The sequence below is a fragment of the Apiospora aurea genome (genome assembly GCF_038362705.1).
Source record: "Apiospora aurea strain CBS 24483 chromosome Unknown utg000008l_segment0_segment0, whole genome shotgun sequence".
NCBI lineage: Eukaryota > Fungi > Ascomycota > Sordariomycetes > Amphisphaeriales > Apiosporaceae > Apiospora > Apiospora aurea.
In genome coordinates this window covers 2,334,168-2,348,067 of record NW_027117395.1, presented here as the reverse complement: position 1 = coordinate 2,348,067, position 13,900 = coordinate 2,334,168, and the positions used below count along the sequence as shown (strand labels likewise).

The 13,900-nt window shown below is 51.7% G+C and overlaps 5 protein-coding genes across 5 annotated transcripts; 2 read left to right on the top strand and 3 right to left on the bottom strand.

The window, feature by feature from the left end:
- Positions 1-46: 46 nt before the first annotated feature.
- PG986_012193 (thiamine diphosphate-binding protein) lies at positions 47-1,445 on the top strand (the record flags this gene model as incomplete). The annotated part of the gene is made up of 3 exons (XM_066848415.1): positions 47-85; positions 164-1,346; positions 1,408-1,445. The coding sequence occupies 3 exons, from the start codon at positions 47-49 to the stop codon at positions 1,443-1,445; spliced, it is 1,260 nt and encodes a 419-aa protein (XP_066695111.1).
- Positions 1,446-1,921: 476 nt separating this feature from the next.
- PG986_012192 (uncharacterized protein) lies at positions 1,922-4,390 on the bottom strand (the record flags this gene model as incomplete). The annotated part of the gene is made up of 6 exons (XM_066848414.1): positions 1,922-2,063; positions 2,134-2,496; positions 2,606-3,014; positions 3,089-3,170; positions 3,242-3,367; positions 3,479-4,390. 6 exons carry the CDS (start codon positions 4,388-4,390, stop codon positions 1,922-1,924), a joined length of 2,034 nt encoding a protein of 677 aa, XP_066695110.1.
- Positions 4,391-5,639: 1,249 nt separating this feature from the next.
- PG986_012191 (choline transport protein) lies at positions 5,640-7,291 on the top strand (the record flags this gene model as incomplete). The annotated part of the gene is made up of 4 exons (XM_066848413.1): positions 5,640-5,672; positions 5,869-6,317; positions 6,391-6,646; positions 6,743-7,291. The coding sequence occupies 4 exons, from the start codon at positions 5,640-5,642 to the stop codon at positions 7,289-7,291; spliced, it is 1,287 nt and encodes a 428-aa protein (XP_066695109.1).
- A 2,614-nt stretch (positions 7,292-9,905) lies between these two features.
- On the bottom strand, positions 9,906-10,582 carry PG986_012190 (uncharacterized protein; the record flags this gene model as incomplete). The annotated part of the gene is made up of 2 exons (XM_066848412.1): positions 9,906-10,277; positions 10,481-10,582. 2 exons carry the CDS (start codon positions 10,580-10,582, stop codon positions 9,906-9,908), a joined length of 474 nt encoding a protein of 157 aa, XP_066695108.1.
- A 1,761-nt stretch (positions 10,583-12,343) lies between these two features.
- On the bottom strand, positions 12,344-12,544 carry PG986_012189 (uncharacterized protein; the record flags this gene model as incomplete). Its single annotated transcript, XM_066848411.1, has 1 exon — positions 12,344-12,544. The coding sequence occupies one exon, from the start codon at positions 12,542-12,544 to the stop codon at positions 12,344-12,346; it is 201 nt and encodes a 66-aa protein (XP_066695107.1).
- Between the last annotated feature and the right edge of the window lie 1,356 nt (positions 12,545-13,900).

Here is a 13,900-nt window from a genome sequence, read left to right as displayed (position 1 = left end):
CCCAAGATGGCGGTCGCCTCGGTTTCCTCCCCTTTCGAGGATGGCCATGACTAGCCTCTACTACTACCATCCGTCGTCCACTGGGGTTCTTTTCAATACATTCGGGGCATGCTTCGTTGCCGAGATAGACTCGGAAGCACATGAACAAGATGAAACCAAATAGGTCGCTCCGGCTTCTGACCAAAGCATCAGCGACAACGATCGCCGGGCGCAATGCCGCCGCATCAACCCCGGCCGCAATCAGCGTGCAGCAACGAAACCGCCGTCGATACTCAACACATCCGCCCAACGCCCGTCTCAACCTCCCTACCGACTATGCCACCACCCCCTTCTCGCCCACAGTTCCCAAGCGGCCCTCGCGAGCACGGAGCTGGCCCCCGAGGTGCGCAATGGCACGACGAAGCGGATGAACCTGTTCCAGGCCATCAACGACGCCCTGGCCACGGCTCTGACCGAAGACGAGAACGTGCTGGTGTTCGGCGAGGACGTGGCCTTCGGCGGCGTCTTCCGCTGCACCATGAAGCTGGCCGAGTCCTTCGGCGGGGACCGCGTCTTCAACACCCCGCTGACCGAGCAGGGCATCATGGGCTTCGCCATCGGCGCCGCGGCCGAGGGCATGCGCCCCGTCGCCGAGATCCAGTTCGCCGACTACGTCTACCCGGCCTTCGACCAGATGGTCAACGAGGCGGCCAAGTTCCGGTACCGCGACGGCGCGTGCGGGCGCAGCGTCGGCGGCCTGACGGTGCGCATGCCCTGTGGGGGCGTGGGGCACGGCGCCATGTACCACAGCCAGAGCCCCGAGAGCTTGTTCACGCACATCCCGGGCCTGCGGGTCGTCATGCCGCGGAGCCCCCTGCAGGCCAAGGGCTTGCTCCTCGCCGCGATCCGGAGCAATGACCCCGTCGTCTTCATGGAGCCCAAGATCCTGTACCGCGCGGCGGTGGAACAGGTCCCCTCGGGCGCCTACGAGCTGCCGCTGTCCAAGGCCGAGGTTCTCAAGGAGGGGAGCGACGTCACCATCATATCGTATGGCCAGCCGTTGTACACTTGCAACGCGGCGATGCAGCGGGCGGAGGAGGATCTGGGCGTCTCCATCGAGCTCATCGACCTGAGGACGCTATACCCCTGGGACAAGGAGACGGTCTTCAACAGCGTGAAGAAGACGGGCAGGTGTATGGTCGTCCACGAGGCCATGGTCAACGCCGGGATCGGAGCGGAAGTTGCGGCGGTGATCCAGGAGAACCCGGAGACTTTCAACCGGCTCGAGGCCCCTGTTTCGAGAGTCGCGGGCTGGAGCATACACACGCCGCTGCTGTATGAGAAGTTTAACATTCCGGATGTTTCAAGTAAGTGTTTCCTCCTCCTCTTGCTCCTCGAAGTACTTGAGAGTGCTGACCATTGCCAAAGGGGTATACGAAGGTATCAAGAAGCTCTTAGACTACTAGAGATAGAATTATTGTCCAAGTCGGTTCCGGTTTCCAACCAAATTTTGAGCATCTTCGTGTCATGGCGTAGTTTCCACATGTGCGTCTCTCTGCAGTTCCTGTAGCAGAAGTCTCCTGCCCAAGCGACCGTGAACATATCGCCATGAATGCCTGTATAGCTTGTGAAGAAGCGGCATGTTTCATAATTATGCTGTTCCTCTTACGAAAAATAGGCCTGGGATGGACCACTAAGCCTGACCAGTGGATGGACGGAATGAACTACCATCTATCACAATCGTTGCCAGCCATCATCACTGCCCTTAAAGATACTAATTGCAGATGAACAGTGTTTAATCAAGAAGTATTTACAATAGAAAGGACAATAAATGCTAAACAACGTAGCCAACCCAAATCAATTAAATCAAATCAAATCCGCGCTTACCCAGTTCCAATGCAGCTTCTAGATTGTCGTCAATTGCCCAAAGCCCTTCTCATCTTCACAACTTACAGCAAGTGACTGCTTCTGTTACCTCTCCCACCTGCTTCGAAGTGGGATCCTTATTCGAAGGAACATCAATTGCCGGGTTGCAAGTGAAGAAGTCCGAGGGCGTGAGGTGGAGCTGCATGATCTCGACAGGCCTAGATGGGTGAGGTTAGCCAGGCGTTCGTTCCAGGGCAACTGAGGCTAGAAGGGCGAGGAAGTACTCACATAACCGGCCAATCCTCGACTCGTGGGTTATGGGTCAGTCCGAAAACGGACCACAGCACCACGTCCTCATCGAGCACATCGTCGTTGCGGGCAGCCGCGTCGTGCACGCCACCGACCTCCAGCGAGGATTGAAGGGTGTACTTGCCGCCCGCGTACAGCTCGTGGTCTTTGTACTTGGTGGCCCACAGGTGGTGCCGCGCGAACAGCGCCCGCTTCGACTGCGTGCAGTTGGGGTCCGCCAGCAGCAGCTGCGTCGGCGGCGGCGTCAGCTTGTAGCCCACGGGCCGCCCGCTGATGGGGTTGAGCTTGCTGTTGTTCTGGATCTTGAAGACGCGGTTGTTATGAGGCGCGGCGCTGTTTACGCTGTTAGTCGGACGGATCCATTTGATGCCGTGATGAAGGTTCGGGAAGAAGTAAGAGAAGGGGACGGGAGCGTGTCGGGAAGGAAGGGGGTGGTGGGGGTGTGACTGACTCAAGTCCCACGGACGTAGCGATTTCCGTCTTGCGGATCTCGTAGAAGTTGCCGTTGGGGTTGATCCGCTTATCCAAGCGGACGGGCAGGCTCTCCTCCTGGACCAAGGTGTTCTTTGGTCCATCGATTGCCGGGTCGATTCTCACGCAGAAGACGTGCTGGTGGTTCTGGGCCAGGACGCCCGGGCTGACGACGTTGCCGTAGTCGCTCGTCTTGCCCTCGTCGATGTGCACGACGGACACGATGCCGGTGGCGCGGCTCTCGACGGTGATGCCCGCGGCCTGGTCGAAGATGAAGTTGAACGCGTACTCGTAGTTGGCCAGCGTGATGATGAACTGCACCACCAGCTCGCGCCGCCGCGTCACCACGGCCCGGCCCGTCCGCCAGTTGGTGTGCTTCCAGCCGACACCTACCGACTCTCGACGTCAGTATTCCAATCTTTCGGGCATTCACACATCCAACAACATTCCGAGGACTACATACCGTTGTCCTGCTCGTGCAGGCAGATGACGTTCTTGGTCTCGGTGGCAGTGCCGTCGGATCCGACTAACACGCCGTCAAAGTACTGTGTGTTCAGGCTCAGGTTAGCCAATTGAAAGTGAAAGCGGGCCAACTGCTGGTGTTGCAGATACATACCTTGATGACCCCTAAACAGTCGCACCCAAGGGCCAGATTGTTGACGCAATGGCCAAGGCCGCCATCGCCGAAATCAAACGCCTGCTTCCTGTGAAACGGAGCGCGGGCATCGGCATAGGGTACAGTCTAGAGAGGAAGTTGGCTTTAACGGTCGCATAGGTCTCTATCGTGAAGAGGAGGGAGTTGGGTTGGGTTGCGAGGGGAAAGAGGGTGTGAAAAGGGGGCTTGGTAACTAACCATATCGCTCATGCTCAGCCGGTACAGGATACTGCGCCCGTCGTATCGGATATCGTGCAAGACGGCGCCCTCCCTCGAGTTGAAGGTCGCACGCATGCTCCATTTCTGCCACTGGATGAGGTTTCCATCCGTGACGGAAAAGCTGGGCCCGTCGGGCTGCACGACGCCCAGCGGCTTGAGGTCCTGTCGCGTGCCCTCGGGCAGCAGCTCGGGCACGTACTCGGCCGCGGCGTTGTGGCCCAGGATGTGGGCGGCGTGTGTCTTGCCCGTCAGGGGGTCGCCCTTGCCGCCCGTGGCGAGCTCCTCGATCCGGATGATCTCCTTGGTGTGGGCGTCCATGACCGGGATCAGCGGGAGCGGGTAGGCGTAGAAGTTGGAGTCCGGGTTGCCGCTGCGGGTGTCGCGGGCGAAGATGAGGGCCTGGAAGAGGCGCATGCGGCCGTCGGCGGCGTCGGGCGCGCCGTACGGCCAGGGCTCGACGACGACCTCGAAGCCCTCGGGCAGGTCGAGCTCCGCGATCTTGGCCTGGAAGAGGGGCGAGGCCTGCACCACCTGCACCAGCGTGTCGAACTCGTGGATCGCCAGGCTGCCGTGGTGCGCGTCGGAGCTCACCACCTCGTGGCCCACGCGCTTCTTCTCCCGCAGGTCCACGATGGACTCGTGGTACTCGGGGAACTTGGTCCCGCCGATGACGTCGTAGGTGGCCAGGGCCAGACGCGGCGGCCTCGGGGTCTCGTCCGTGACCTTGCCCGCATGCTCGAGGTCGAGGAAGGCGGTCACTTGTGACTTGGGGGGTTCGTGTAATAAGATCTGACGGAACTGGATGACTACGTCTGAGTAGCTGTCCTTGACGACATCTCTTGCGAGGTTCGTCTCGTCAAGACTGAGGGCTGATAGGGGATGGGGTGCCATTTTGAAGAGCTTGGAAAGCACTGAAGAATGTGAGAAAAGGGAATGGATGCTTTGGCTTATCTCTCAGGCCTCAGATCCGGATATAATGGGCAGAGAGCCGCCCTCAAATACTCGAGTCTCATGGGATCTCCTCATTCCTCATTGCGCATTACTTCATTGCCTGACAGAATCGTAATAATCATATCGTGATTGAGCATCGAAGCCTATAGCTGTCAGAATATCGGCTAAACCCCTTTAGGGCAATATGCAGCATGGCCAACATGGTTCCCCATTCCAGTATGCACGATTTCCTTATTCGTCAAGAACGACATGCAGGGAGCCGCCGCGTTGGGGCATCATGTTTCTCTGCCCGATGCCGCCAAGCCAGGCCGTCGGAGATGTCATCCCTTATCAGCATGAACGCCCGTCCTGACCAGGGGGTGCCTGCACAGGCTCCACCCCGGGCTGACGGGATTCTCGGGACTTTGGCCATAGATAAGCCCGCGGCAGCTCACCCCAGCTTTTTTCTTCCTACTTGTGGTAGATTGTGTGCTGAATATCTGGCTGGGGAGAGAGATGGCCCCCTGTGTAACGGTGCTTATCTCTCGTTACAGGGTCTTTTGGTAGGCAGGGTCGTATCTCCGGTTGCGCACTTTGTGTCCAGCTCTGCGGCTGTCGGAAAACCAAGTGTGGCGGCGTCGGTGCCCTGCATACACCAAACTGATACGGCGGTTGCAGTCAGCTAGTGATGTACTCGCAGGATGCAAAGAAGGAAGAGATGTGTGCAGAGTAGATATAGAACAGTGTCGCCGTGCAGTTGGTTGTTGGTGAGACAGTTCCCGTCAGGAGTCTTCGGCAGTTTCAATCAATTGACCCGAGTGACAAGACGACAAAAACCTCGCCCAACCGACCGACTGGCTCTGTCCCTCACAAAGAAGAAAGCACCGTAAATCATCTTGTTGTGATTTTTCCGGTCCCGGCAATCATGGCGTACTCCAACGAGAAAGACGATTCCTCAAAAAAGGAGTCGAAAAGACTTCGGATGCACCTCCCAGCTTATTAAAAGAGTCTCCGAGTCCCTCGAACGGGGATGAGGCCCGATTGGCACAGGCCGGTTACACCCAGGAGCTGGATCGTACGTTCTCGCTGCCGTCCCTTATTGCCTTGTCCCTCTGTTTGATGGCAACTTGGGAGGCATTATCCGGGGTAGTCAGCGCAGCCCTGACGAGTGGTGGTGCACCTTGCCTTTTTTATAACTAGTAAGTTCATGATGAGCCCCTTAGCCATCGACCATTGCATATATGTATGGCTCTAGATACTGATGATCAAAGTGTGCTCTCCTTTCTCTGCGCCATAGCGATAGCTTCTTCCCTTGGAGAAATAGCATCCATATATCCCACAGCAGTAAGTTCAAACTCTGAAAACTCCCCTCCCCTTTTCTTTGCCTGGACCATACTACCAAGAAAGACCTTGCTAACTCGTCGTTTGTCTCTTCAAAGGGTGGCCAGTACTACTGGGTTGCCGCCTTGGCCCCTGTCTCGAGCCGGAGGATTGCGTCATACTCGACAGGATGGGTATCTCTCGGAGCCCAGATAATTTTCACCACGTCGGCCTGCTTCGCGGCCGGTCTGCAACTCCAGGCCCTGATCATCATGAATAACCCGAGTTACGTCCCGGAGCGGTGGCACGCCATGCTGCTCGTCTGGGCGGTCCTGGCCTACTCGGCGGCCATCAACATCTGGGGACCCAAGCTCCTCCCGCACCTCAACCTGGCGTCAGGGGTCGTCCACATTGCCGGGTTCGCCGCCATCGTCGTGATCCTTGGCGTTATGTCAACCAAAGCATCAGCCACCTTTGTCTTTGTCGAAGTCACCAACAGCAGCGGTTGGCAAAGCGATGGGGTCTCATGGTTGGTCGGCCTGTTATCTGCCATTTATCCTTTCCTCGGGTATGTTGAGCCCCTCCTATTCTCGTTGTATACTCACTTCTCAAGAAAACCATCAGTTACACTGAGTTCCCAGGTACGACGCAGCATGCCATCTTTCCGAAGAAATCCCCGACGCGGCCAGAAACGTTCCCCTGGCAATGGTCGGCAGCGTTGTCGTTAATGGCGTGATGGGGCTGGTGTATTGCATCGTCTTCCTATTCTCCATCTCTAACCTCGACTCGCTCCTGTCGACCACCACGGGCTTTCCCTACATGCAGCTATTCCTCGACGTCACAAGGTCGCCCATTGGAGCAACGTTTATGTCACTCGTTATCGCCGTGCTCGCCATGGTAAGTAATCTGGGGTTTATCCCACTGTCTATTCCTTCTTTTTCTCTTGAGAAATATCAGTCCACTTCCTAGAGAATTATATTAACGCCGGAATAGGTCGCAAACATGAGTGGCGCCACGTCAACCTCCCGCACCATGTGGGCGTTCTCGCGCGACCGCGCCATCCCTTTCGACCGCTACTTCAGCGTGGTGAGCGACGTGAACCACGTGCCGGTGCGCTGCATCCTCGTCATCACGGCCTTCCAGATGCTGCTGGGCTTCATTTACCTCGGCAACACGACCGCCTTCAACGCCATCCTGTCCATGTCCATCATCTCCATGTACCTCTCGTACACGCTCCCCATCGCGTACATGCTGTTCGGCGGGCGCGAGCGCCTGGACGCCCACATCCTGGGGCCCTTCCAGCTGGGCCGCGGGCTGGGCCGGGTGCTCAATGTCGTCAGTCTCGTGTGGATGATGGTGGCGATCATCTTCAGCACGTTCCCGACGGCTATGCCTACGACCCCGCAGAATATGAACTACTCGATCGTGGTGCTGGCGGGGTGGCTCCTCTTTGGGATCGTGTACTACGCCGTCTATGGGCGCACAAAGTACGATGTGCCGGTGGTCGGAGCGGCGGTAGTCACATCCATCTCGGTGGCGTAGGTAGGCAGGGGTCTTGGATGCAGCTGAGAAGATAAAACGGGTGCAGGAGGCCAATCAGATAACAAACAAGGCATGTCGTTGTCTGCGCTGATACACGAGTCATGGCTTATACGTGTTATCATCGGATCAGGGGCTGAGGAACCGCCTTATCCTGAACTAGGTCACGTCAAGAACCAAGGTTGACAGGGAGGACCCGGCCGCATCAGAGTGGGTATGCCGTTCGGGATATTCTCCAGGCGGAATAATATTTGCCAGGGTCGCTATAACGTGGTTTACCACTACGCGACGCATATTACTTAGCGACGCACCTTAATTTAATTCTAATATAATTAAACTTTAACGCGTAATACTTTTATAACTATAACGCCTAATTAATCCTAAGAAAATCGAATAGTTTTAATGATTTAAGCGATACGAAACGAACTAAATTAAATAAGTTAAAGAGCAGTAATAAAAGCTTATAATATACCCGAATTAACTTTATACTATCGAATTTACAGCCGAACTTTAAAACGCGAAATCCGACCGAAACGACGTAAAATAAATCTAATTAAAAAAGAGGTATTTCGTAAATATATAATTAATCTAGATATTCGAGGGATGCCTCCCGATTTCGTTAATATAGAAAATATAGTTAATTTTTTTACCGCGTTAATAAGTATTAAGTTAAGCGTTTTATTAATTATAACCCGGACTTAAAAATTAAAATAAATCGTCGGTACGATTATTAAAGGGCTCTTTACGAAGATTTTAAAGTTATTTTTACTTGGTTTACGCTAATTATAAATATAAAGGCGAAATACGGGATCGTCGACGAAAATATTTAAAATTTCGACGAGACCGGCTTTATAATAAATATAATCGGGTTAATACTCGTCGTAATACGCGCCGAGCGGCGTAAAAAAGCGAAGTCGGTTTAGCTTAATAATTAAGAATAAGCAACGGCGATTAAATACATTAATTCGTAAGGCTAATATATTCCGCCGTTCTTAATCGTTTAAAACTAATATTACCTCGCGAACTAGTCCCGCGAAACCGATTTACCGGGTAACTAAGTAATTAAATCGATTTCTAATAGCTAGATTAATAACGAAATAGGTTTAAACTAAATTAAATACTTTAATAAATATACTAGATTATAAACGAAAAGTCGCTACCGCCTCTTAATTCTCGACGGCCACGAGAGCTATATTTCGGCCGAATTCGAGGTATACTATTAAAATAACGATATTATTATTATTAATATACCTCCCTATTTATCGTACTTATTTTAGCTTTTCGATATAGTATTTTATTCGTTTTTAAAGCGTGCTTATTCGAAAGAAATCGAGCTATTTATTAAGGTTTTTATAAACTATATTACTAAGCTCGAGTTTTTTATCGCTTTTAAAGCCGCGTATTTTACTATTTTTACGGAAATTAATATTAAATCTAGATTTAGCGTATTTATTTTAATACCTTATAACCTTAACGAGGTAATTAATAAGCTAGATATACGTCTCCGGACGCCTATACTTAACTTATCCTGTTTAAGGACGGCTAATACTTACGACCCTTAAACGTCGTTTAACCCTTAATAAATAATTAAACACTCTATTTATATTAAAAAAAAGGTGTTTACTTATTAAAAAAAGCTTTTTAACGCCGATTTTAAATATAATAAACTAAATAATAAAGGGTATAACTAAAATAGCTTATAAAATAACCCTTATACGCGATAAAATATATATACTAAAAGAGGCTAATTTAGCACTTTTTAAACGCCGGAAAGCTAAAAAGTCGCGAGTTTAACTTAGAGGAGCCTTTACTATTAAGGAATTTTAGCAGCTATAGAACGAGAAGGTAAAAGGGAAGCGTTCAGCGCCCGATAAAAGTAAAAATGGGGGTTCGTCGAAGCGGAGGGCGACCGGTGAAAGGCGCTGTGGTGTCTGCGGCGAAACAGGTTACAATACGCGAACATGTAAAAAGGATATAAAATCAAGCGAGGAATCGGATAGCGAGTAGTTTTAATTAATTTCAAGCGTTGTAATTAAATTAATTTATGTAAAAGGGTCGAGAAGTGGAAAAGGTGCGTCGCCAAGTGATATGCGTCGCGTAGTGGTAAACCACGTTATCCGTATTTCCGCAAACTAATATAGCCTACATGCATTGATAGTCCTATAGTGCCTACCTCCCAATCATACTTCACAACATGTCAAAAGGCACCTGCATAATGGCCAAGGAGTCCATAGAGAACAAATAAAGACTGATAAGTCCTGCAGAGCCCCGGTGTTTAAGCTTCCTTATATTCGATCGGTCCAGTAACAAAGTCACCTAACCCAGCTGGAAGGAGTCATGGAACAGTCAGAAGAAGAAATAGTAGATTACCAAAAAGAGTCTAGAATCCGCCTTGTTGATAAGCCAGTTCATTAATGGTGGCGAGGATGCATCTATGGCTACTAACCAAAAGACCGAGAGTCCGTTAGTTTCATGACCATTTCGGCCCTGTATAAGCATAATGATGCAGCAATCGCATTCAAATTGAGCGCCGCACAGCTTACGTAGTACATAATCGCCATTGTAGCTCCCACGGCCGTTTCTGGTCGGTTAGCTCTTTTGCTTGTGTCATCATTATCTAACGCGGCCAATAGCTATCGTAGCTTGCTTCCGAGGAGTCGCCGTCATCGGTCTCGGGGTTATAGATCGGTGGAGGCTGTTGCATGAGACCGTTGGCCGTTATGTCGTAGTGGTCAACGAACATCTGGCGGTCACCCACCCGGAGCCCGCTCAGCAGCTCGACCGCCGCGGGCCAGTAGATGCGGCAGGGGGGGCGAAGTCGCGGGACGTGAGGAGCCGCTCCATGTCGAAGCGTGTCATGTAGAGGGCGAAGTTGGTGATGAAGACGCCGCGGTCTTCGGCAAGCGCAAATACTTCTTGTTCCGAGACGAGGATGCTGCTCAATTCTTAGCATGGCCTCGACGTCGAAATGGTCGGATTCGATAGCAGTCTAGGCATAGTTTATAAACATTTTAACTGAATTCTTAACGGAGAAACGCTATTAAATCTTGCTAGATGAGAATTCTTTAAGCGCGAGAAGTTTTTTTTTTTTTTTTTTTTTTTCTCTTTCTTTTTTTGTAAGTAGAGTAGAGGGGGCAAAACTAAGGGAAAGGGAGGGAAAGGGGAGGAAAAGAGGGGAGGCGGGAAGCTTACCACTATGGTAAATATGACAAGGGCGGCTGTCTGTACGATGTCAAGAGTGCTTGCGGTGGCGACGGCCATCATTTGGTCCGTTCCGCTTGCTGTCGACGACATGGCGAAAATGATTAAATGACATACAACAAGGTAGAAAGTAGGTGGGGGGATGCGCGATATATTAAGAAATATGATCCTATAGTTTACTTGCATGCTAATAAGCTTGTAAATAACACGGAGTAGTAGTGCCTTTGGGGTAGATTTACCGAGCTTATTAACCCTTAGGATATCTATAAATCCTGCTTTTATAATTCGTAGGAGTGGCTCGTTAACTCGGTGCCTATAATCTTGGGCGTCGTGTAGAAAGATATGATTTTTTCGTAAGCCTCTTTTGTGTACAGGCAAATATAGATGCCGTCTGTGACCCGGCCGGCCCGGCCGGCCCGGCCAGCCCCTTAGTCAACAGTTGACCGAGAGAAGGGTGCCGGCTGGAGGTGGTGCAGGCGGGCCCTGGGATTGTGCGCCATCTCCTTACATATGTCCGTGTCGATAACGTAGACAACACCGAGGACAGTAATGCTGGTCTCAGCGACGTTTGCCGTAACGATGCATTTTCTGTCGGTGCTTACAGGCCTTTGGTACACAAGGAGACCCTGTCGTCAAATTCGCACGACATCGTCACCTACTACACTAGAAGAGGTGTTCGAGCACTCCTGGGACAGCACCCGAGACTCGCCAGGCCCAACGGGACGTGAAAGGTCGGGTCGCAACTACAAGATGGGCATCTTCTCGGAAAATTTGCCATGTGGGCAGCTTGGACGTAAGCACAAGCCCGATTTATCAATTGCCATCAAGGTTAAGAGAGCCAAGAAGGCCGGTGGTAATGTTGACAGTCATGGCAACCCCAATGACGGCGGGCACGTCGAGACAGATCATCATTGGCCTGGGAATTGGATTCAGCATCAGAACCAAGCCTCATGTGGGCTCGGCAACAAAGCAAATCACACCGGAACGAGGTCACAACGCTGAACTTGGGGCATCTTGACAGCGTGCGTGAATTAGCGACCAACATAAACGACCAAGTTTCATGAAAAGAGGTCCCCCTCCCAAGCCAGACTATCGAGAATTCCAGCGGTAAACATGGGTAGGGGGATTTTATTCAGCTTGGGCAGTCAAATAGCTACACTAATGAGTAACGTAAGTCGAAGCGGCCGCCCAGGCCATACAACAAACTGAACGATGGTCAAGGCGGGTATTTCGATGAACCAAAATGGAAGAACATACTGAGTGACGGTACTAACCAAGCCCATTGCCCAAGGAGCGTGGAGCTCAATCCAAGATGAACCATCGTGGTGTAGCGGAGTCCGTCATTATAGCGCTTCCACGCTATGCATAGCTATGATAATCTGCGTCGACCTTGAGTCAAATTAGGAAACCACCAGGAAACTCTTACTCTAACAAATTACTACACACAATATAGTGGCGAGCTGCAAGAACGTCTTAGCGAGGATCCGTCGCTCAGCAATATTTGTGTGCTAGGTTACGATTCAGGTTGGATGGCGACGGGCATCGCACGTCAACGACATCCCCGATACTTTTTGTCCCAACTATAATGCCCTGGGTAGATGCATTTTTGTCATATCTCAAGCCTGACGGCATGCTTCGCACGCCTGCTCGTTCTGCGGGGGATGTTATTATAACGATGCTAGGCAGTCCTCTCCCTCGGGTCATGAGGCCTAAGGGTCTTTACCTCAAAATAGCCGAGTCCGCGGAGGTAAGTGCCGAGGCGAGAGGCAGGGGGAAATTCCACATAGTGTGGAGGGACAACATGGGTATGCCAAAGTACGGAAAGGGGGCACTCTGTTAGCGGACTGAGTCTGATTACACGGGACCTGATGACGGGTTGGGATCAGCAGGTTGGTAATACTTCGCCCCGCGATCGCGATATGGGCTAATACCATCCTCTGGTCGATGTGCACCCTGTTCCTCGCCGCCTGGTCCATGTTCCTCGATCTCGGCGCTGATCCCGTGGCCAGTGACCTTGACGCCGTCTTCCACTTGACGTTTCCAGTCGTTTCTCATCATGTAATAAACGCACGGTTATATAAGAAGTCGAGGTTCGTTCCAGTGGCGGATAAAGAGAGGAGGCTACTTTGGTATCCTCGTGCATCGACTAGGTTGGATTTGTTCATGTAATGGGACAGAGGCCATGGGCAAGTTATATTCACCTAGACCTTTCGATCCCAGCTTATGTAATGGGCAGAAACTTGTACATTCGTGCATTCGCGGTAATGATGCTCATCGATCCTGGAATAACGCCATCGATCTTTATTGAGATGTACTGCTGATCTGGTATGATTCCATGCCGTCCCGTTATACTTGCATCTTCAAGACGGAATATCTGCTCCCAACCGGCAACGAAGATCCTCTCCTTATTGAGATGTGGTTGATAGATATCGCCCCAGGTGCCGTGAGGCAAGCGGAGGCGTCTTAATTTACCCCCGGACCACATGATCAGCATCCAGACACGGATGAAGTGCCGGTGAGGCGTCACGTGGGAACCATGTCGAATTTCGTCCTACTTGAGCTATTCGGACTAGCAGGAGTCGAGACGCTAATACGACATACAATATCTGCCGGACATACTGCTCCAGAGAAGCGGAAATGGAAGGCCTATCAGCGAAAGGCCACAGCGGGCAAGTATTATGATTATCCCAAGATCATGTGCTGAACTCGTCGACGCATCCTAGGCATCGCTGATTCACGGCCCCTGCATTATCGACGGTAGCATTACTATAGAGGAAGAAGGTCCAAGCGGCCCAGCTTAGCTTGGCCTGGATAGAAACGATTGGATTAGCTGCCACGAGGGCAGACCAGCCTTAGAGGGATGCGTTCAGGTAACCGGTCGGACCCGGCTAGAGGGCCTTAATGAGTGCGGAAATATTGCGCTCCCCCAACCGCCTGAACGGGCATAAGATTGACGTGGCCCATTTATACGTGAGCCGGCCTTGAATCCGACAGGTCCGCCAAGAGGGATATCCCTGTCAAGAGTCAGATCGTCTGGAGAAAACAGGGTCTTCATGCATAACTCTGGGCCCAGCACGTACTAAGTAGACCAAGCTCCTAGTGGAAGGCAAACAATGCAGCACTCTTCCTTTCTTGCTTGAGAAACCACACTTGGCCTGCATACAGTAAAAGACTTCAAGAGTCAGCTGTGCCCAGCACCGTTTGCCTCTACTGTAGTAAGCATGGACATTCGGTCCTTCCTTGGGACCGTTTTTGGTAGGCTGCCCAATAGTAAAGCCAGGAACAATCTTTAGTGTCCAATTTGAAGGTTTGTTCTGTTGACAGCTTCTGTGGCACGTTTTGGCTATGCTACTTTGGAAGATTTGGAAGAGCAGAGCTCTGGCGGCAATTCAATGGCCTGGGCCTGGCTTG